Raw genomic sequence first — 24,302 nt, forward strand, 5'->3', positions numbered from 1 at the left:
GAGTGTGAACAGTTTGACTTTACTCATATATTTATTCATTGCGATATATTTACAATAATGAGTGGAATTTTTACAGTATTAGAAGTTGGTAGCAGCAGCAATGATACAAGAGTACTAAACATTTCGGTAGAAATCACGAGAGGATCACGGCTTTGTCTTGAATGGGATGAAGTATATGCAAGATACGTGTTATCTTTGAGCAAATTTAAATTGGAGGACCAATTATGCTTCACTGTAAAAGTTGACATAGTACATGTGAATAGACTTCAAAGTGCTTTAAAGGCAATAGTGAAGTATATAGAGGACAATAAGTTATATCGATAATTGTATATGTGTAATATATATTATTATTGTAATTATGATCACGCACAATAAAATTGTTTCGAAATCGAAAATGTCCCCTTTGTTTTTTATTAGATTTTTTTAGGTTATCGAATATTCTTGAAGTAGAACGAATCGTGGTTAGTCTAGAGTCAGGAGTGAGGGTGTTAGGATTGGAAAATGAATTAATTTGAGAAAGAGAGAATTAGGTCAAATCTTGTGATTATGGAAAAACATTTGATTCTGGATGACAATTTTCTTGAGTTATCTCTTCAACGGAAGATATTTTCTCAGGGAACACTTGACAATATAATGAATACTGATTCTCCTCCATTGGACTATTGTATGAAGCTTTTACGACATGACTCAAATGCTTTTACTCAATTTATTGATATATTAATTGAAACAAAGCAGAATAATATCGTGGATATACTTTTGAAAACATTGCAATAGATTCTATGTAGACGGCCCTCTCTTCGAAACAGGTTATGTAATGTCACAGAGTTACTCCTCTTTCTCCTCTCCCTCTCTGAATTTATCGAACGTAGATCAGTTTCTTCTTAGCTGTGAACAGTTGACACCGGGAACCATAAATGTTCTATATATGTCAACTATGTATGTATACTCTTGGCAGTTGGCCCTCATGTGATAATTGTACAATTATTGATGAGTATAATGAAAAGTGCAAATTCATGTCTTGAAGAGATTTTATGACTCTCACCCTAGAGGGCAACTATGCTCCAATTTCCACTATGACAAATGTGATCAGTGGGAGAATACTTATCCTGCTATGATTGAAAAGAACCCTGAACGTGATTTTAGTTTATTTGTACGAGATTGGTATCGTTGTGGTTTTAAGTTACTTTGGGAGGAAGAATCAGGTCTACAATTCAACTGTTGGGGTAACAAGACAATTTGGTTTCTACGTTATCGTTTTGACACAACTGCCTATTATGACTATAAACCTAGTGATTTTTATTTGACAGTTACCGAATGCGATTCACCACTTGAAAACACTGTATGTGATATTGCTTCAAATAGACAAATTGAAACATGTGAATTTCACAATATGAATGCAAATAGTGTCACACGACAAGAGTGAAGTTACATTGTACTGCAGAAAATGTGACCTTGACTCTGCAGCCAATTAAGATCAATATACAGTGAATTCAAATGATCTACCAGCATTAGTGGTTCTCAACAGTTGACTATACACCGAAGAAGAAGAAATCTAAAGTAAAGAATAAAGACATTGTTATTGTATACATTTTTTTTCATTAACAAATAAATTCACATACATTTTTTAAGCACTTTACTCGTAGAGCACTAAAATCAATATTATACAGGTCTGAGAGGATATTTTGAACCATAAAGTCGTTCAGACGTGGATTTTCTACGTAAATGTTGAGAAACTGATTGTAAGCATAGTCTTGACATCTGAACACGAAATATTGTAGCGCATGGAAACCGCAACTTTTAGTCGTCAGATCCTGCATTCTCTTCCGATTTTGAATAATAATTTTCCCACTGCTTTCAATATAATTGTTGATTTGTGGAGTGTAGAATGAATAGGAGAGGCCGAAAGGATCGTAAAATTCAATCGTCTCCATTGTTTGAAAGATGCACAACTAATGGCCTGTATTCACAGTCGACGGACTGATATTAACAATGATTAGGATACTGTTTGCACTTTGAATTTTTCCAAGGAAGTCCGAGGGTAGACAATAGGATCTGTACTTGGACATGGAGGGGTCCATATTAAATAAATTGATTATTTTACTGGTGTTCATAGTGCAAGGTCTAGTGGAACACTTCCTTCGGGAGTGATTTCCCAGTAGGTTTCAAATTGATTTCACGAGATTAGTGCGATACTCTCAGGTAATTGGGTCGGCAAATGTACACTCTAAACGCACACTCCCCGTCTGTACTATACTCATATCTTGAGTGCCAGATAGGTGTAGTACAATGATACCATATTTTTTAGCGATTATTTCGTCAGTTATACAATTTTCAAATAGTTGTGAATCACGATCTAGTGTTTGCATTGTCAACTCATACAAGGTCCTATAGGATTTATAAAAAGATAGATTTTAGAGTGGGATTCCATGTACTTTTCAGACAAGGGATGAAAGCCCAAACATCTCAAATTTATGTGGGCAGCCAGTCCACGATCCTATTGCACAAGTGCTTTTTATAAATTCTAATGCTTATTTTGACAGAATTTCGCCATTGAAAAAGCACGAGTCGGTGAAGATGCGCGAACCTTTGGCAACATGACATTGACTAGTGATCGTATGAGGAGCAAGGAATTTAACATTATTTCCCCTGGCTCTCAGGTTTTCCACTGCCATGGCAACAGAACTTATAACCTGCTGCTTTCGTACATGTAGTATTGCCGAGGTGAGGGAGAGAGTTACATCTGCATTGGCAGGAAGTTCCTTTCGTAAAATGAAATTGGTTGGAGCAAGCGTCAATTTTATATCCACTTTAATATTTGGTGGTAGCCATTGGGGTATATTAAATATCACATGATATATTTTTCCAACTAGATGTAAGTCACTAGCTTACCATTTTTAAGTGCATCTGTAGTATTAGTATCTGTAATATATTCATATCCATTGGAGGTGCCTCTCAATTCCTTGTAAGACTTAGGTGCCATCAGCATGAACTGCATATAGCTTGTATAATTTGAAAGATTGTTGTTTGTGCTCACCAAAGTGCCATTTATGTAGACACTGATTTGACGAAATAAATTATGCAATATACAATTTTCATAGGATATTCCATCAGCACGAACTGGCAATGTATTGTCGGATTTCCGGACTTTCATTCGTAAATCTATAAATGTCGAAATCATGTCTTCAGACATGATGTCGAAATCATGTCTTCAGAAAATTGAATTTTTCTGAAGAACTGGTTTAGCCTGCCTACCAGTCCAGTGGAAAAGGCAGGCAAGCCTAGCAGCCCCAACCCCAGGGGTGCAATTGGGGACCCCCCAGGTACAGTCTTTTTATTTTTCTGCCTGGTGCTTACACCTCTGCTTCGCTGTTATTAGAACCTTTTATAATTGCTTGTGCCAGCCGGAAGATCCCTTGCCTTTTGCTGTTGGCTTGTAGCTTGATTAGCCTAGTTTGGAGTTCACTTTAGCCTACATCTTGGGTGACAACTCTAAAAGGAGCTATAGACCACCTAGTCACAGAGAGATGAGATCAGACTGCTCCATCCAATACAGTGGAGCTGAATCTATTAATGAGCAGATTACTATGCTCACCTCACACATTAACACCCTTAAAAACAAGCAGAAGCTAATTGCAGATTCAATTAATGACCAAAACCTTAAATCTACTATTGCAGAAGTTGTTAGTGAGGCACTGTCTAATGAGGTTGGTTCTTTGGTTGAGGCCTCTGTTAAAAAAACTTGCCTCTAGTCACCTACCTCCTGCTTTTGATGCTAACAACATGGAAATTATTAAACAAGAGGTATATAAAAGTCTTAAAATGGATTTTGATGTGCTTGTGGAAAAATCACTAAAACAATATGATTTGAGGATGTCAAAGCTTGAATCATCTCTTCATTTGCTTGACTCAGGTTTGTCAGAGCTGCAGAAATCTCTGAAGCCAATTCAACTCAACGTGGATCATCTGAGCAATCAGTTTGACCAAATGAAAATTTCAAATCAGCTGATCCTATTTGGTTTCAAAGAAGACCCTTATCCAGAAGCTTCGGAAAACAAATTACTTAGATTTTGCAGTACTAGATTTCCTGGTATTCCTTTGACTAAGAATGACATAGTTTCTGTTAGAAGGATTGGAAAACAAGGCTCAGGTTTGAAATCTCGGCCACTTGTTGTGGAATTTTGTAGTCCAAGAATGCAGCAGTTTATTCTTAGAGAAAAGTAAAGTTTGCAAGGTAGTGGTGTCTTCATGTCTGAGTTATTCACAAAGCCTAGACTTCAGCTACACAATTGTGCTAGATCAAAGCTTGGGAAGCAGTCTACATGGTCTAGTGGAAGAGAAATACTCACCAAGTTTGCTGCTGGTAAAGTGATTACTGTTAAAGAGACATCCCAAGTTGATGCTCGCGATCTGTCAACTACAGCCCATCCAAGCCCCTCTCAAGACTGAAATAAACTATTTTTCCCCTTTTAGCTCTGTTGTTTTGTCGTTTTTTTTTTTAAATCTTTATGATTTAATTGTTTTAATTATGCTTTCATTTATGTTGTTTTAAATTATTTTTTTAAACGATTTCCATAAACCATTGATAACTCTTTCCTCTGGTTGCTTCTTTATTGTTTTGCCTTTTTCTTTACTTTGTTTTTGCCTTTATCCTTGTAATTGTTTGTTATTTTTTAATCTTTTTGAGCTTAGTAGCTTGTTATTGTTCTTTGTCTTGTAGGCTTTTTTTTTCTTCTCTTTCTTTTTTATGTTGCCTACAAGATTCACCTTTTTAGTTTCAATTTACTCTCTGCTATTTCAGCCGGTTTGTTTGATATTTTGTTTATTTGTGAAGATATTGTGTGCATTTGTTATGTGTGATAAATCTGGCTGATTTCTCTTTCCTTTTTAATTCTTCTATTCTTAATTCAGTTATCTTTGATCAACCAAGTAGTGCTGGCAAACAATAGGCACACACATTTGACTCTCTCCTTGAATCTGTGGTTAATTCTAGTTGCAATTATCACACTACTATTGATTATTGTGATAAAATTATGCCTTCTCTCTCTTCAAATAGTTGCTTTAGTGTATTTTGTCTGAATGTGCGTGAGATAAGAGATAAGTAGGGTAGTCTGAAATCATATTTGTGGTCTGATAATTCTTGCCCTTTTTATGTATTAGGCTTAACTGAAACATGGTTATAAGATAGTGAAAATTTAACAGCTTAGGATATGCATAGTTATACTGCTGTTAATGTTCCTACATTGGCAACAAAGTGATCAGGGGGCATTTCTTTATTTATAAAATCTGATATTAAATTCAGTAGACGGTATGACCTTGAATCCTTGTTTACTTCAGTAGTGTCTAATAGTAGGACTGTTTATTCTCTTGTCATTGATCTGAAAAACCAGTTTGCATGTGATACTGTTTGTTTGTTTTATAAGCCCCCTCCTTTTCCAACACATCTGTTCTGTGATTTGCTTGATCAGCTTTCTGGTGCGGGGACTTTCTCTAAAAAACGTGTTTGTGTTTTTGGAGATTTAAATTGCAATATGTTAAATGTTGGATCAAGTGATGATTGTAACTACCGTTTGATGTGCTTTCTTCTTCTGGGCTACTTCCTTCAATTTTTTTTCCTTCTCGTGTTGATCCTACAAGAAATTCTGCCACTTTGATAGATAATATTTTAATTTCTCATTCTCCAAAATTGAAGTTTACTTCTGGTCTTGTTTTTACTGATCTGTCTGATCACTTCCCTATTTATCTATCACTTTTTGTACCTAATACTGAGATTGCAGTGAATAAGCAAGGTGAATCTTCTTTTAGAACTTTTACAGATAATGAAATTTCTAATTTAATTCTTAGTCTTCAGAGTAATGATTGGTCTAGTGTTCTTGAAGCTAATGATGTTGAATGTGCAACAAGTTTATTTGTGTGTTGTATGGGAGCTCTATTGGATAAGCATTTTCCTCTTAGGAAGAGACCAAGGAATTCTACACCCAAATGCCCATGGATGTCCATAGGTCTGATTAATGCTACACATATGAAGGCGTCTCTGTTCAAGGTTGCATGTAAAAGTAAAACACAGGATGATCTTTTGAAGTATAAACATTATAAAAATGTACTTACGACTTCAGTACGTGCAGCCAAAAAGCTCTATTTTTCGTGTCGAATTGATGAGTGTAAGGGGAACTTGCGAAAGGTTTGGAATGTAGTTAATGAAGCTATTTCTCGCTAGAAACTCAAACAGTCCCCCCATGTCATTACAGGAATGCTGATGGATCTATTGTGGATAAAAATTCTTCAGCAAATGCCTTCAATTCGTATTTCACCACTCTTCCTTCAGTTCCCATTCAACCCAAGAATAGAGTAAGTAGTTTTCCCATAGCAGAAAAGTCATTTTTCCTTTCCCCATGCAGTGATATTGAGATTTATAGTATTATTTCCCAGCTTCCAAGTAGCCGTTCAGTTTATGGTTTTGGTTTGAGCAATAATGTTCTTAAAAAAATTGGTCAGTTTGTTTCTAACCCCATTTCACACATAACTAACCTCTCTCTTTCTTCTGGTGTTTTCCCTCATTTATTTAAAGTTGCAAATGTTTTACCTTTACATAAAAAAGGTGTTTCATCTATAATTTCAAATTATAGACCCATTTCTATTCTTCCTGTCATCTCTAAGGTTGTTGAAAGAGTTGTGTCTTGTAGACTCTTTTCATTTGTTTTTAGCACTAACCCGACTGCAGGAACTTCTCTCATAACTAACCGTCAGTATGGTTTTTGTCCCACTTTCTCCGCCTTATATGCACTTTCAGATACAACAGAGTTTGTGCATGTTAATCTGGACAAGGGCTTGTGTGTTTTGGGTCTATATCTTGATTTTTCAAAGGCCTTTGATATGGTTGACCACTCTGTTCTTTTGTCTAAACTATCTTCATTTGGAGTGCATGGAATCCCACTAGAATGGTTAAGGTCTTATCTGTCGGGAAGATCTCAGTATGTTTCAGTTAATGGTAATTCTTCCACTACTTTGCCTATATTGAAGGGTGTCCCACAGGGCTCTGTGCTTGGACCACTTTTGTTTTTAATTTATATTAATGATCTCGTTGATGGTCTTCATCCCCTTGTGCACCCTATTCTTTTTGCTGATGACAGTAACTTTTTCATTGCTGCAGTGGACCTGCCATCTGCCACTTCCCTAGCTCAAGGTCTTCTTGATAAAGTAAAAGATTGGTGCTGGTCAAATGGTATGATTCTCAACAGCCAAAAAAGTGCCATTGTACACTTCAGGACCCCTTATCGTATGAGAGATGTAAGGGAGCCAGTCATCCTGACTTATGGGAATGATGTTATACCGCAAGCTGCTATGGTGAAATTTCTTAGTGTGTATCTTGACTGTTTTCTTTCTTTTCAACCTCATATAACTCACAGCCGTTCCCTCATCTTCCACCAGTCTTCAACGTTGCACCAGGTTAACTCATTTCTTCCCCCAGATGTTATGCTTTCTCTTTATTATGCTTTTATATATCCTTACCTTTCTTATTGCTGCTCTGTCTGGGGTAATACTAATAAATCTCTTCTCTGCTCACTTCAAAGAGCCCAAAATAGGGCAGTGAAGGCTACTTTTCTTCTCCCTCGGCTTTACCCTTCCTCTGATCTTTATAATGATACTGGAATAGCTCCGCTGGATCGTATTGTGGGTAAAAGTAATCTTTATTTAGCGCATTCTGCTTTTCTAGGTACACTTCCACCGCCTCTACAGCAATTTTTTTCACGGACAGGCTCAGGTAGGTACTCTACTTTTCTACGTAGTTCTTCTCGTAGATTTATTTTGCCCAAACGTTCATCTACAGCAGCCCAGAGGTCTCCTGTTTATAAATCAATTCAATTATGGAATTCAATATCACCAGATGCCCCGTTATTTCTGTCTGCAAAGGCAGTTATTTGTCGTGTATTTCCAGTTTAGTAATTTCTCTCTCCTTCGTTTATTTTCCCTGTTTTCTCTTTTCCTAGTGTTTCTCCTTTTGTATTTTTCCCTTATATATCGTTATTCTTTTTTTTTTTTTTTTTTTTTTTTTTTTTTTTTTTTTATTGTATGGTATTGTTTATTCTCTTTAATCTTTATTTCATATATATTGTTTGATTTAGAGTAATATTTATGGTTGTCTTAGTACTTTATTATTGTATTGTAAGGCCCACAACAAGCCAAGCTTCATGGGCTAAATAATTTTTCTTTACGTTTGTAATATAGTTTAGTATTAATAAAATGATTGATTGATGATTGATTGATTGATGTCCATAAAGTTGTCTTCATTGGAATTAATTTGAAAGTGGATATTATTTTAGGGGGTTGTTGTGGATAAAATTCTTCATAGTATCCATGTTTTACACTCACATCAATATTTTCTGCAAGTGACTGAAGTTTGGGAATCCTTATGCTGTAGATATTCCATTGTTCAGTCTATGAAAAGAAATCCAGTTTTGATCTAACAATCCTCTTCCAAGGGCTTCTTCTTCTGTTTATTGTACGTGGCGCCTTTTTCCTTCTTTTCTTTAACAAGGGTGATGTCTTTCGTTTCTGACCTGAGTAGAGACCGATGAGTGGTGCACTTTTTCTCGACCTTTTTAAGCCTTTTCCATTTTGTTGAGATTTCAGTTTTTCGCCAAGGGTTGCGCACCGCACCTAAGATTTTCCGAAGCACTTTTTTTTTAAATCCTTGCCAGAGCTCCAATCGTATAGTGTAGAGGATGCAAATCTGTCGCAGCCGGTGCAATATATTTTCTAGCCAGAAATAGTGCAGAGCGAAACAGTTTTGCAAACCAACTGCCAAGACAATAGCCAGACATTGATGAACGACCTTTGTAATAGTCCATTTCATTTCCTAGTTGTCTTGGGCCAAGAGTATTTACATAGCAGTCGATATCAGGACAACTGAATACTATTTTTCTATTAGACATCTTGTTTGTTTTGAACACCGACAACGATTGGCAGAAAATGGCATGTAATCACAGCCAAACCTTTTGATATTGCTAGGGTATCACCTAATTTAGTTCTTAGTGTCAACTGGCAGAGTTCCAAATAGGAAGTGTTTACGGGGATGTACTGAAGATGCTTTATATTGTGATGATGAATATGATCCTGATTGGTTTTCAAGAACTCGTGGGAGGGGGACATTACTATTGCCAACTCTAGATGTTTTAACAAATAAAGCATAGAGAAATATACAAGTTTCCGTGGAGAAGGCTTGTGGGTAGTCTGCAAAAATAATATTAGTGTTTCCGGCACTTTTACCATTGATTATATTGAGTTTAAAGCCAAGAACATATTTTAAATTATCATTGAGAATAACCTTTTCATCGGCAATGAGTGAACTAATGTAGATCTTGCCCTCTTCATTTGAATAGTTCAAATGAAAGGCTCCCTTTTTACGAGCGGAAGCTCTTTTATTGATAGAACGACATAAATCATTCATACAAGTGAGTTCTTCGTATGGTAATTCAACATATGGATAATCCATAAAATTGATAATTTAAATTTTATGCTGTTCGCTATCGGGTGGTGGTGGCCAATCATAGGGTCTAATTTTTATATCATATTTGCGATCTTTTCTCACGATATCATAGGTGTTTTGAGAATACAGTCTACAAGAGCCACTTCATACGCGCCGTCAATTGGAGAGTGGGAGAGATTTTCGTCCAAAAATTACTCGTTTTATTCAAATCAATGTAGAGAGGGTCGGAGAAATTGGACATGAATTTCACACAGAAATTATTGTGCATTGTTAATGTCTTCAACTGCAACCCAAGAATCAAAATCAGAGCTATAACCTAGCCCACGAACAAGCAACTGTCTCTTGCTCCTGCGAGTACGGCTCTTTAATATCTTTTCAATTTGATAAATTTCACCACTGTTTCTAACTTTTTGTAGTTCATATTCATAAAAACCGCCGAAGATCTCATCATCTTTGGTGTCTTGCAGCTGATCTGTCGTGGGCTCAGTGTCTAGGATTTTATACACTTTAAAAACTTCAGTGCTCCATAAATAATTCCCCTTTTCAAAAATATTGGTGGTTCTATTAACTCGAACAGTATCGTCAACATTGAATTTTTTCACAATTTTTTTCACTGGAAAATTGCTTAAGAAAAGTGTCAAATAAATTTTAACTGCAATAAACTTCCTGAGGGCTAGCACCGGATAGAGTTCGATGTGGTCGTTGGTTATATATTAGCATGATTTCATCGAAATCATGAATACAAGCAGCGGTATTTTTGAGCTGTGCAATATCTCGAAATTATTAGACGAATCGTTCTTATCAATCGTTCAGTCAATGCAGCCTTCAACGGACTGGTACTATGATGTAGCTTTTTATTATATTTAAATAGAACCTTTCGCACATATGGATTAACAAAATCTCTACTGCGATCACTTTGAATTTTTCTATAGCAATCTTTTTCAAGAATACTTTCTAAAGTCTGAGCAACTTCAACACCTCTCTTTGATCGCAATGGAATGGCACATACATAACGACTAAAGATAATGATTGCCGCTAGCATATATTTGTAGGGTGTATTGAGACGTCTTTGAATCACATCTAGAGTTAAAAGATCTGTTTGTATTATATACAGAGAGGAAAGGCTTTAGTTTGTCGATATTATTTGCCACGAAGCCTACGATTCCAATGCAGAGTGTAACTCGGTTCACTTTCTAGATACTCTTTTGCATTTTGTAATGTGCTGCCACCTATGTCAGAGACAACCTTAGAAAGTGTTGTGGGGGACTTAGGCTTCCCACTTCACCAATATTTTCATAGACATATTTTAAAAATTCATCCATTTTGAACGCAAACACGTAGTGTATTGGCCACTACCCTTTTGCACACTGGAGGATGGTGCTTCTGACGGTGAGTTGATATCAATACGTCTTCGCTTTTGTCTATCCCTTATTATTGGTGTTATCAAATCATTGCTGCTGCTGCTACTAGGAGTGCTAGTATTTTCTAAGATTGATTTAAAATCTTCTTCTTCTCTTTTAAATTGCATTATTAGAGGGCTGACACCTCTACTATATTCCATTAATTTCTTAAGAATTAAATTATTGCCAATAATACTTTTGGGGAAGTTTTATTTACTTAGACAGCTGTATAGATTACTCTCATATGATAAAAATCCTTTACAATTTGTAACTATATCACAAATTTAATCAAGTAGGCTACAACTTTTTCCCAGAGTCATATTTCGTTTCTCGGTGCTAACGACTTAAACTTGATTATCATCACCACCAGTTTTCGACAGAAGATATGATAATACTCTTTTACTCTGTTCCCGATAGGTCAGTGGCAATAGGTTTCCAATTGACGTTATTATTGAATTCATTTCTTACTCCTTTGATAGTGCTGTATCTGCTGCTGCAGAATCTTGAGGAGATGTTTCCTGTTTTGGGGGGTGGGGGGTGGGATCAGTGATGATGGCAGCGGTAGGTCTCTCACGATAAGGTCTATGGTTGTCCACATGAAGCAGTGCATCTTGAAGTAAAACTAGTTCTTTATCATCGGGAATATTTTCATCAATAATGAATTTGCTTAGTTTGCCTTATAGGTGCCCAACTTGGGAGAAGACAATTTCGATCAGAGTCAAATTCTATGGATTACCCATCTGGAAAACACAGGACTTGTTTACAAGCCCAATAATTATCAGTAGTAAACGTGTAAAAAAGATACAGCCCGCTTGAAGGAGAGGTTTCTTTTAAAATCTTTTCCTTTGTTTTTGCAAGCAAAGGCAGGTACAGTGGAACGATGTTGCTTTGTCTGTTGTCTAAAACCTTCTGGCAAGTGTACATTACCCTCAGTTAAATTTAAACAAAGTTTAGATATCAGATTAATAAATTGTTTGTCAACACCATGTTTGAGTATGGCCTTCCTCAGTGGGGGTTCGGAAGTGCTAGAACATTTTCCCAACTAGGGTTAGGAAAATGTGTTCATGATGAGAGCGAACTGTAAACAGTTGTAGCATTTCCCGTGAGAACTGTTCAATGGATTCAGCTAAATCGTCAATTATCAGCCACGAGTTTGGCTCAATACTATTGAAAACATCAAGTCCCCGTATGAATTGTATTGGCATAGACATAGAAGTGGCAATAGCTTTTATTTGGTCTTAGGACTCTTGCCATATACTATAGCAATAGTAAATTTTCTTCAGTTTTTCCAAAAACATTTTATTACAATTTTTAATTATTTTAGCTAAAGGTATCGTTTTCCCAGACATTGACGGACCACAGAGAAACGAACTGAATGGTGTTTTAAATTGATACATACTGCTGTTGACAGCAGTAGGACTAGAACTAATTGTAAACCATACTTTTCCAATGAATAAATAATAATGGTAATAATTTTCCCTTAGATCTACCTAGTACGATATTCAACAAGAACAATAAAAACATATTTTTTTCTTTTATTAGCAACACTTTTTGTACGACAATAGCAGCAATAACAGAACAATATTTTTCATTTATTGACAAAAAAACTTAAAATACAGCAAGAACAGCAATAGCAGCAACACAGTTGAACACATTTGTAGACTAATATTAAACATTATTTACAACATTTAAAGGATGCGAATCCCCCCAAGGACCCCCCCCCGGGCCCGAAGGCCGGGCCAGGACCGAAGGCTGGCCGCGGTCGGGACCCCCCACCCCCCAGGCCCGAAGGCCGGCGGCTGTTGGTGGGGCCAGAAAGGGCGGCCCAGTGCGGTGGGAAACAAAATCTGTATACAATAGCAGCTGTAAAAGTAAAATGATGACGATGACGATGATGACAATGGAATGAAGATTATATTGAGAAATTGTTGTTGTCCCATCAAGTACTATTTTTGAATTTAAGTTAATTTATCAAGACCGAGTTGTTTTCGATGGTCCATACATTCAACTCGATCTGAAATACGGTAGTGGCCATGGGGGAGTACCCTTATACCATTCGTGAGCATATAGATCTTATCGGATATGCAAGACATGGCATTTTTTTTTCCACTCTAAGAGTATAGTTCTTATATTGTAGAGAGCGAATTGCCAGTACTTTTGCTCTCGGCACTAGACAACTGTCCACACAGTTTCTGTAGACACTCATTAGTAGGTCAATGCCCATATATGATGCCCCGTTCAAATGTCAATATGGGTCCCTACCACTGTTACTTATATATTATACCAAACACACTCAAGAAATGCTGTTAGGTTAATCAAAATGAAAGATGCCATAACATGATGAAAATATAATAGTTTAGTTTATATAATAATCTAATTAGTGCTAAATATTTGCACATTAAGAGGGGGAAAATAAATCTCAGAAAGGGGTTAAAACGTAATTCAACCTAAACTCACCCCCCCCCCCCTAATGTGCAAATATATAGCCTACATTACACAAGTCAAATGCATTCTGCCGCCCTTCATTTATCCTTGTGGCTATGAAATCGGTTTTCTCAGATGGTACATTTAGCAAACTTCTCGACTGTTTGGTATCATAGTTGCAGCGGTAGCTTCAACCTAGTAAAGAGAGAACCACAGCCAATAGTAATTAAAAGTTAAAAAACGCGTTTTGAAAAAAAAATCCTAGTAAAAAAATTGCCATCTGACACTAATTAACGAAGGGTAACGGGGTTAATGTCCATGAACGGGGTTAATGTCCAAGAAAATGTTCGTGTCCGATGTGGAGTACGCCAAGGAGGCATGTTATCCCCATATGTTTTTAAGCTTTGTATTGCTAGAGTGCTCTCCAAGATAGCTGATACTTCCTAAAAGGTTTCTTAGATATTGAACTTAATTTAAATGTTGAAAACTGCGAGTATCCTTGTTTCAACGGTAATGCTACAAATTCACCTTTGAATTGTAATTATTCTTCTGTAGGTTCAGTTGATAGCCTATGTTGGCTTGGTATTACTCTGTATAATAATATGTTTTGTTTTCGCCAGTCAGCTGTTAGGGACGCATGTACCAAGATTAGATGTTGGTATTCCAAGATTGTTGCAAATCGGTCGAAATACAATCGCAAAGCTTTAGTGTCGCTGTATTCTGTTTTCTGTGACCATGCTATTTTGTACCTTACAGGTATTTACATTATGCTTAGGAAGAATGACCTATCTAAATTAAGGAAATGCTATTATCGGTCTTGCAAATTTTTGTCGTATCTTCCGTTGTCATATTGTAATCGCCGTATTATCAAAAAGTATAACGCACCTAATATAAGTGAAAAACTTCGCGATTTACATATAAAACCGTCTGAAAATGCCTATGAAAAACTGTCTCCTCACCATGGTCTCATTCGTTTGTTTCGCTGAATTTTCTTTTTATTTGTTTATGTTACTTTAAGTGCTGTTTGTGTTTATTTTTTTTCCTTTTTCTCTTTACTCCACCATTTTTCACACTGTTTGTGCAGTGCGTTATAAATAAATTAGTACTATTATTATTATTGACTATTATTTCGGTTTGTCTTAAAAGTAAAAGGTTATTGCAAAAAGGAATTTTTGGTGATTTCGAAAAAAAGCCCTGAAACCCCTCCAAAATGGTGTCAGATCAAAATGAAAAGTATAACACTGGAATCAGAATTGTCTAAAACCTCATACCAGGAAATTACAGTCCCCCCCCCTTCAACAACAAGGTAAATCGCTGTTTTGCATCAGTAAGACTGATCTGTCTCCCTTTTTTTCTGTTTTTTTTTCTCCAGGCCTAGCGGGTCATTATAACATCATAGAGAGATTCTTAATAGCTCATTCAAAAGCTATTTCTTATATTTACGTGCTTTTTAAAAACCCCGCCATCTGCAAGTGCCACAAGGCAGTAAAATAGCACTTTCTGCCGTTTCTCAAGCGGTGGTGCTAGCAGGCCACCAGAACATCGTGGACATATTTTTTATAGCTCGTATAAAAGATATTGCTCATATCTACGTTCTTTTTATAAATTTCACCATCTGAAATTTCCAAATGGAACAAAAACGGCACTTTTTGTGCCATGTCTCAAGTGGAAAAGCTAAGGCTATTGGGCCAGCAGAACTTATAAGAGTTATGTTTAATGGCTCATTTGAAAGCTATTGCTTACCGATGTAAGCAATTCTACCATTAGTAAGTGCGATATAGCACTGAAAACAACACTTTTGGTGCCACTTCATAAGGGGAAGAGCTATGAAGTACAAAACAGGTACTATTGTGATAGTTATGTTCCAGAACCTTTAACTAGAGGTTTACAAGAACCCTTCCCACACCCTCCCCTCCCAATCCCCTTAGTAAGTTTCATAAATCGTCTGCTCATCATTAAGCTACTGAAACATTAGCAGGCTACCGCGCCATCGTAGATAGATGTTCAATGGCTCAATAATAAGCTATTGCTTATATTTACTAGGTTTTTACACATTCTACCATGTATTAGATTTCACAGATTTCAACATGAACTAGTTTCTTGGGTGAATTTACAATGAATGTTTTTTCCGCAGGGTTGAAGCATTAGCTGTAACCTAGTAAAGAGCGAATCACAGCCCATAGTGACTAAAAGTTCAAAAACTTTATAACGGTCTATTTTTCTTCTTTTTTTCTAGGCCTAGTGGGTTACTAGAACATCATAGAGAGATTCTTAAGAGCTTCATTCAAAAGCTATTTCTCATATGTACGTGTTATATAAATTCCACCATCTGCAAGTGCCATATAGCACAAAAAAGGGCACATTATGCCATTTCTCAAGGCGTGGGGCTTGTAGACCACCAGGACATCGTAGATACATTTTTGATAGCTCATATAAAAATATTGCTCATATTTACGTTCTTCCTATAGATTCCACCATCTACAAGTTTCAAATGGTACTAAAAATGGCACTTTTTGTGCCATGTCTCAAGTGGAAAGGCTGGGGGTTGTGGCTACCAGAACTTCTTAGAGTTATGTTTAATGGCTCATTTGAAAACTTTTGCTTATATCTATATGCTTTTATCAATTGTACAATTCGTAAGTGAGACATAGCACTGAAAACAACACTTTTGGTGCCACTTCTTCAGTGGAAAATCTTGAAAGCATAAAACGGTATAATTGTAATAATTATGAGCCAAAACCCTTCACTCGAGGTTTGCAAGAACACCTCCCGCATGTTCCTCCTTCAGGCCTCCTTAATAAGCCTTCAAATCAGCCTGATACGCCATCCTATGCGATTCTCCTGAAAAAATCAGCCCGAGTCGCTTGATACCCCGAGTGCTAGGATGAGATTCGTAGATTCGGTGTGTTCGGACACTAGTGACATATCTGAATTAAGGAAAGTCAAATCGGAATAGAAATTAGTGCTTCGTTCAAAAGACACAGCTGACACCATTGTTGAGTCAATCAAGACCAACCAGCCGCAGGTTTCTGCTGCCATAAAGAGCCCTATGTATATTTGTGTAGTGAAACGAGTCCCCTCTGACGTATCAGTGAATGAGCTAACTGCACTGATCCCCAGAGCTACGAAGTTTGGATAGCATGGCAGTTCCCGTACGTTCAAGGTATTTTTCAGCTGTCGATCGGATTTGGATAAATTTCTTAAGGACTATGTGAAGATTTATTACGAAAAACTGCCCACTGAAGAATTCCGTTTTTTACCCCGTCGTTGCTGCTCGTGCAGCAACCAAGGTCAACTAGCTGCCGAGTGAACCAATAGCTCTCTCTGCTCCAGATGTGGCACGTCTGACTCTTGGAATATAAACGGAATTTTTCAGAGCGGTCTCTTGTGGTTGACCAGTTTGTGAATAAATATAATGTGATATGCCTATAATGTGATAATGTGATATGTGATAGCAACATCAAAACTTTAAACAAACAGAAAATATTACATATATGATTGGGTTGACCCCCTAGTCAATACATCACTCTTTAAGCCAGAGATTTTTTAGTACTTTCATAAGAGTTATTTATTCTAATTAACGGCCTTTGTGATTAAGCGGTCATTTTTAAAGAATTGGAACAAAATTAGAATTTTCGCATAAAGAGCAAGGTATTGACTAGGGGGCAAACCCCTTAATATACGTATTAAAAATATATGAATATAGAAGTTCGTTACGTAATTTAACTCGTAAGTTACGTATATTTATTACTAATAAAAACGTTCGTAAATACAATGAAACAAGTTTCGAGAAAGCCATTTAACCAAATAAAATTAAATTAATATGCAAATTTTGTTTTAATTATTCATGTACTGTGAGCCAAGATCAAAACCTGCATTTATTCAAAAACGTTCAAAAATTAAATAAAAAAAACATGTTTTTTTTAACTGACAGTAAGGAGCGACGTTAAAACTTAAAACGAACAGAAATTATTCCGTATATGAAAGGGGCTTTCCCCTCCTCAACGCCTCGCTCTTTACGCTAAAGTTTGACTTTCTTACAACTCTATTTTTTTTAAACAATAAAAAACTTTAGCGTAAAGAGCAAGGCGTTGAGGAGGGGACAGCCCCTTTCATATACAGAATAATTTCTGTTCGTTTTAAGTTTTAATGTCGCTCCTTCTTTTCAGTTAAAAAAACTTGTTTTTTTTATTTAATTTCATCACAGAAGCTAGCCTAAACCTACTAAATCTCTGGCCGTCGTACTCTGTGTTCTCCGTGCCTGCAAGACGTTCATCTCCGTGGAGCCGTCCGTCTGGTGGTATTGCCACGTTGGTTAGAAATCGTCTCGTGTGCAAAATATACGATAACAGTGACAATTTTCTTGCAACTAGACTAGATACCCTGCTAGTTATGGATGTGTAGCTTCCAAATGATTACCGTGACGACAAATCTGATAGTGCTTTTGCTACAAGTGCTGCCAAAATAGACCGTTGCCTTAAGAAAGCCGAGCACGAGTCCCTTGAGTCCATAATTGTGGGTGACTTTAACTGTAATTTAGAAGTTGATATTGGTGCCCAAAATAGTCCTTGTTGCATTCTAATAGGGATACTTGAGAACCGCTTTACTATTCACTGGAAAAACCAGGGCTTTTCGTATATCCACCAATCTAATTTTACGTGCAATCTAGACCATGTTGTTAGCTTTAGTTCTTTGCCAGTACGTGAGGTTCTTGTCCTTCCGAATAGTTTCACTTCGGATCATTTCCCAGTTCAGTGTATTATCAGTTGGCCTACCTCGTTTTCCGCTGCAAATAATTCGTCGACATTCACTCAGAGGTGGCATGAGGTTCCGGTTTGGCGTAAAATTTATAAGGAAAAGTTTTAAGACTCTTGTGATCTTGTTCTGTCAAAAATTCACGCACCGTTTGACCTACTTATGAAATTCTCTCGTCGTGATGATGACGAGATGCGCGGCTACGTCTTAATCTTTATTACGCCAAACTGACCCATGCTCTTCTGTTTGCCAAATCTCAGGGAGTGACCAAGTCTCGTGTCAAACAAGGGACTCAAGAAAAGGGATGGTCTTCTAACCCTTTGTTTCAATTAAAATGTGACCGAGCTACCTTCTGGCGCGGGATATAAAAAAAAAAAATGCGGTAGACCACGCTCAGGAGTAGTTAAAGAGATCAGAGTTGCATCTAAGCGTAGGTTTGGGAAAGAACTTGCTCGTCACCGCGCGCAGTTGAAATTTGAGCTTTTTGAAAAAGTAATTAAAAATCTTAATATGCCATGGAAAATGTTTGATAAGAAGGAGTCAGCGGGTCCCGAGTCAGATATCCCATCTTTATCATGGATAAACTATTACCTTGATGAGATTTCAGCCCCAAAACAGGATCTTAACATTTCTGTTCAAGTAAAGCTTTTATCCCTCCTCTCATCAATTCCAGATACAGATTTCCTAGTTGCCCAATCACAGGTGGCGTCCGCGATCGGACGGTTGAAAAAGAAGAAGTCGGCTGGCATTGGCCATGTATCCGCTCTTCACCTTAGCCATTGCAGCCCGACTTTCATGGGACACCTAACTCTCCTGTTTCAGATAATCTTCACCACTGGACTTGTATCATCAGCATTCAATACTGGGTCGCTTAGGCCAGTCCCGAAGAAAGCAAAAGGTACTTCGGAATGTGCTTCATTCGGACCGATCACAGTGCCACCAACGCTATGCAAAGTCTTCGAACTTTTGGTTATTGATGAAATCCAGGAAAAATGCTGGACTCCCCCTTCCCAGTTTGGGCTCAAGAAGGGTCTTGGTTGCGGCCACGCCATTTTTGCTTTGGTTTCAGTCTCAATTGACGCTGAGGAATCGAAGGAGTCTATTGTTATAAGTTTTCATGACGCCCGCCGTGCCTACGACTCACTTCTCCATGACCAACTCATTCTGGATATGGGAAAGAGAAGTGTAAAGAAGGACATACTATTACCCATTAAAAGCATGTACGACCACCAACGGGCTGAATTCCTACTTCCTGACCAAGGTCGAGTCCTCACTGAATATACCAGACGTGATGCTGTTCTACAGAGGGAATCCTGTAGTCCCAGTAAAAAAGGGTGCTCGACAAGGATCCGTCACATCTCCTTGTGCCTTTAAGAACTGTATCATTGAGCCACAGTCTACCATCGAGACAACATGCATAGCTCGTGGCTTAGATGTTACAATGATAGCCTACGCCGATGACATTCTGAACCCCAGCCGCACAGTCACAGGTACAGAGACCACCTTCTCCGCACTACAATAAAATTACAGTCGCATTGGCCTTGAATTTAACCCACAGTAGTTGGTGATTCTTCTGTTCAACTGGCGCCAAGAAGAGGTCTCGTCGGTGAAGTTGGGAGAATTATCTGTAGCCCCTGTCCCGAAAATTATTAACCTTGGTTTACCAATTGGAAAGGATCTCAAAACTACCCGCTCCCTTCTTATTGATCATCTCCGTAAACGCCTAGCTTTTGCTTACAGTAGAGCAGAGTAGTTTCATCTAAAATCCGTTTCAACCGTATAATTCTGGCTCGACTTTACAACGCAGTATCCCTTCCCCATTTCCTGTATCTAAGCCCATTTTGGAGAATTTTTCCCGATCCAGAGAAAAGAAGCTCAGATCCGCGTTTTTTAAGTATGCAAAGTTCTTGATGGGGCTCCCACCGTGGACAAGAAATTCGCAGCTTGTTAAAAATTTTAAAATTGCGGACCCGACAGCAGCTATAATTGAACAAATTAAACGGCACAACGAGAAAGTTTCTTCCCACCCTTGGCACCATTTGCTACGGTAGTGAAGTCCCTAGTGCCTAGTCCTTTCTTTATTTTTTCGTTTATGCTCCGTCTGTACTTTCCTTTTGTTGTAGACGTGTTACAAATAAATAAAGAATTAATTAAAAATGGGGAAAGCCTTGCTTGTCTCAAATTTATGAAGTGCGAGTCTATAATCTTATCGCCGTTTGCTTATTTAATTAAGTTAGCTGTAACTGCGTTCACATTGTAATTGTTGCAATTTTAAATTGAATAATGGTTTAGTCTCTTTTTGTAAGAGTCCAATTTATGTGACACCGGTTGCTCTCAATCTTGGTGTCAATTTTTCTCTGATAATATATTGCGTATATTACTAATAATTTAACTTTTTATTAATTATCCATTCTTTTAAGCATATTGTTTTAAGTAATGAAGTAAAAAAAAAAAATCCGTGATTGAATAATTTCCTCGTTTCCGATATTTATGCATATCGGAGTAAATGAATCATTTGTTGAGAGTGATCTGAGTTCAAGACCAGCGGTGAAAGTGTCGTTTAATTGTTTTACCGTCTCTTGTTACATTTATACTAGTTGATATGATTATCTACTGTATATTTTTAATTCACTGATTATTCGGTTGAATTTTTTACCTAATTGTGGTTTGACGCAACGATGCTTATATTGCTTATGTTTGTTCAGTACTTGGGTGTTTAAAAAGTAAAATATGTTACGTACCTGCAGTGCAGTGTATAATTAAGTTTTTGGTTCTCGTCTTTGTAATTAGTTCGATGTGTCTTTTTGTTGTTTTGTTTGTGTTTTTCTTTTTTAGTGATACTCCGTCTTTTGTACTGTTTTTGACGGGTAATAAATAAATAATAATAATAATTGTAGCACGGCTCAGGGAAATAAACTTTTGATTAACATGGCCAAGTCTAATTTAATTATTTTCTTGTGAATTTTACCCATGGATCACCGGAATTTTACCCATGGATCAAGGAATTAGAAATGTCTAATGGCGTTGCGTCTGTGAAATACCATGGGATTGTAATAGATGAAACTTTTTCTTTTAAACAACATGTAACTTTAACTAGTAAAATTCAGGCAAGAAATTTAGGTGTAATGAGGAAACTCCAACACTGTTTTCCTAAATTTGTCCTTCGCCATCTTTATTTTCTCTAATACACCCGTATATACTTTATTGTTCTAGTATTTAGCTTTCTACTTTTAGATCTATCCTAAAACCAATAAGATTTCTATGAAATCATGCAGTAAAGATTTTAGCCAGCATATCTCCACGTAGGTCTCTTCACAAAATTTACAAAACTTTGAAAATTTTGCCGGGTGCAGGCCTTCGTGAATTCTACGTATTGCGGTTTATTTTGGACTGCAGCAGAATATTCAGCCTCGTTATTTTGGTGAATTATTGTCCATTAGGTCTACTGTTCATTCTCGTGGACTAGTTTAACCAGTGATATTAAGGTTATTGGAGGCCCCAATATATTTCGAAAAACCATTAATGAAGTGAATTTAGCTGAATATGAGTTTTGATTACTTATTTATTGTGGGGGTTTTGTTGATATGATGCTCCCGTAGGAAAAGTATAATATATTATATTGTTTTATATTTTTTTTTAGTGTGGTGTCGATGGTCAAGTGTTCTTTTTATTTTAAGAATTTTTTTTTCTGTGCCTCCCCCACGGGCAAGCTTTGGTTTTTAGGGGAAGTAGCAACAGCTCTTTGTTTATATGTTTTGTCAATAAATCCTTATCTCGTTCTATCTCTTTCTCTCTCTCCCCTCTCTCTCTCTCTCTCTCTCTCTCTCTTTCTTTCCTCTTTATGGCACAAAGCTGGGGCAGATCGAAAATTTTTACTGAATATTAGAATTTGCCTAATATTTCAGTTACAATTCAATATCACATTTTAAGCTGAAAAAACTTTACAAATGCTCCTGTAATTGACCTATAGCACAAATCAACTGAAAAATAAAGAGAAGGTAATTTAAGGTCTCCCGAAAATAAATGATTTTCAACCAGAAGTAAAGTGGGATGCGAAAACATAAATTGAGCCTACATAAAATCAAATGATATGTCAAACTGAAAAAAAAATACATGAATAATCAAGTCGAACTCGTAGCAAACAGAAACCATCACAGATAACCGAGGGATTACACTACCCACTTGCATCTTCCAGAAGCTAGAGTGCCCTTTTCCGTTGAGTTTCAACTCGTCGAATCTTCCGAGACACCTCAGTTACATGTTGCATATATCTTACATGTTGTATATATCTCACTTATAAAGTAAGTGAGGTATACCAATTATCTTATACGAAATAATTATATTTTATATCCCTTATCTTATAGAAAATATTCCTTATCTTATATAAGGGTATATAAGATATATACGTGATACACGTTATCTTATAGAAAAAATAGGTAATCAGTTGAGATACAAAAGGCCATTAACAATTTCATTATCCTTTTTTTATTTACAGGGGAACCTTATGGCAATCAGATAATTTGCGACTGTTCAATTGCTTGGTATGTTGCCTCCTCTAACGATAGAAAAAATCGTCTCAAAAACGCATTTTGCGAGCACAATCGACAGCTGATATCAGATTTACCCAGTGACTATTTTAATGGCCTTTGTTAAAATAATGAACTTTGTTTGTTTGACTTTCAGAAAAATAAACTACTTAGAGCATTTGTTTGTATATTATTTTTAGATATAGGTAAACACGAAGAACTGATAATGTCATCTTGTCAAAGAAAATAGTTTCTTTTTGGTTTATGAAAGGATAAATTCAAAAAAGGTAATAAGGAAGCCTAGGAGCTCCAGCTAATATGGCTTAGACTGTTTGAAAAATTAGCAGTATTTTGTGGGAAAGAATTATTTTTTGATTTTTTGTTTTCCAAAAAAATTTGTCTTACGTGATAATTTTCTTTCTTTATTGTCTCTCGTGAATAGAAAAAGAACTACAACTCAAAACTTGAGTATTCGTTACAACCAATGGAGCTTGTCGTCAGTTACTATTAATCAAACGAGTACATGAAAAACATTAGATAATGGTTAACACTGATTTTTTAATGTTTCAAGCAAAACAATGATAGCTAACTATGCCATCACCTATAGCGTGACTAGCTAAAAATTTTAGAAGGAAATCTAATGCACTTGACCAGCTGGTTGAAATTCCGTATAATAGGTCTCTTCATGACAAGGATTTAGTGGCCCCTCTCCTTACGTCCTTCACCATGGCCGCATTGGGTCTTAACTTACATAATGTATAACTGAAAACCCTAGTTCTTGCTTACTACTAAGTTTAGCTGTGACCAAGCTTTTTTCTGTAAGATATACTTGCAATACGAAAGAAAAAGTCCCCCTTTCCACTAGATAAAAAAGATCAAAATGCCCCAACTGCGACACTTACTCTTCTCTCTGAAAAAGTTAACGCAGATGTAACAACCCCTTTTGCTATATGTTCTGATGAAAAAAGTTTAACGACACATCCCTCCTTACTGAAGTAAGACCTGTTAGGCCTATGGGCCTAAAAAAGCAGGTAGGACACTCTCTTACTTACCGTTATGTTCAGCTGATGTCCGACAAGCTTTTTTGTTATATGTATTGATAACAAGAGCCTAGGGATCCCATCGACTTTCAATCACCTAGAGAGTTGGGGAATCATATTCCCAAAATACATAACTAGGATAGAAGTTATTTATACCCCCTCCGTTTGGTCAAGATCTGAAAATTTGTTCAAGTTGATATTTTTAAGATAGGAAATGGATAAATATGGTAACATTCCAAAACACCTCTACACCCTTACTCATTATCAGCATAAGCAACTTAATAAAAAGTAACAGATAAATTATAATTGTATATTTTAATTCTTAAGTCTAAGACGTGGAGAACTGTCAAAAATATTTATTTTAGAAGCCATTAAAAAAATTCGGTGATAAAAAGCAACAGAGATTAATTGCAAAAACCTTTGCATAAAAAAGAAGTTTTTCAAAGGAAAGTGAGGAACCATATTAAACTTAAGATTAGCTGAAGTAAGTTCCTATGATAATATAATTTAACAATTGAACAAGTAACTAATAAATTACTAACGCATATTTTAATTTTTAAGTGTAAAACGTGAAAAAAACTGTAGAAATATTCATTTTATAAACCAATAAAAAACTTTGGTAACAATAAAGAACATATGTTAGTATCTTATTTCTCAAAGATCAAAATTTAAG

The 24,302-nt window shown here is 36.5% G+C and overlaps 1 protein-coding gene and 1 pseudogene across 1 annotated transcript in view; both read left to right on the forward strand.

Annotated features, from left to right (window-relative positions):
* The window catches only part of LOC148946934 (uncharacterized), a 135,074-nt gene extending 112,305 nt beyond the window's left edge, over positions 1 to 22,769 (forward strand). Inside the window, exon 4 of the mRNA XM_089096463.1 lies at positions 22,559 to 22,769. Coding sequence (XP_088952589.1) covers positions 22,559 to 22,716 — 158 coding nt within the window. The 3' untranslated portion in view covers positions 22,717 to 22,769. The remainder of the gene's footprint in view (positions 1 to 22,558) is intronic.
* LOC148946935 (uncharacterized) lies at positions 58 to 4,221 on the forward strand (annotated as a pseudogene).
* Positions 22,770 to 24,302: the final 1,533 nt, after the last annotated feature.

Source organism: Artemia sp. Qi Xiang Cuo, chromosome 11 (genome assembly GCF_049724085.1).
Source record: "Artemia sp. Qi Xiang Cuo chromosome 11, ASM4972408v1, whole genome shotgun sequence".
Classification (NCBI taxonomy): domain Eukaryota; kingdom Metazoa; phylum Arthropoda; class Branchiopoda; order Anostraca; family Artemiidae; genus Artemia; species Artemia sp. Qi Xiang Cuo.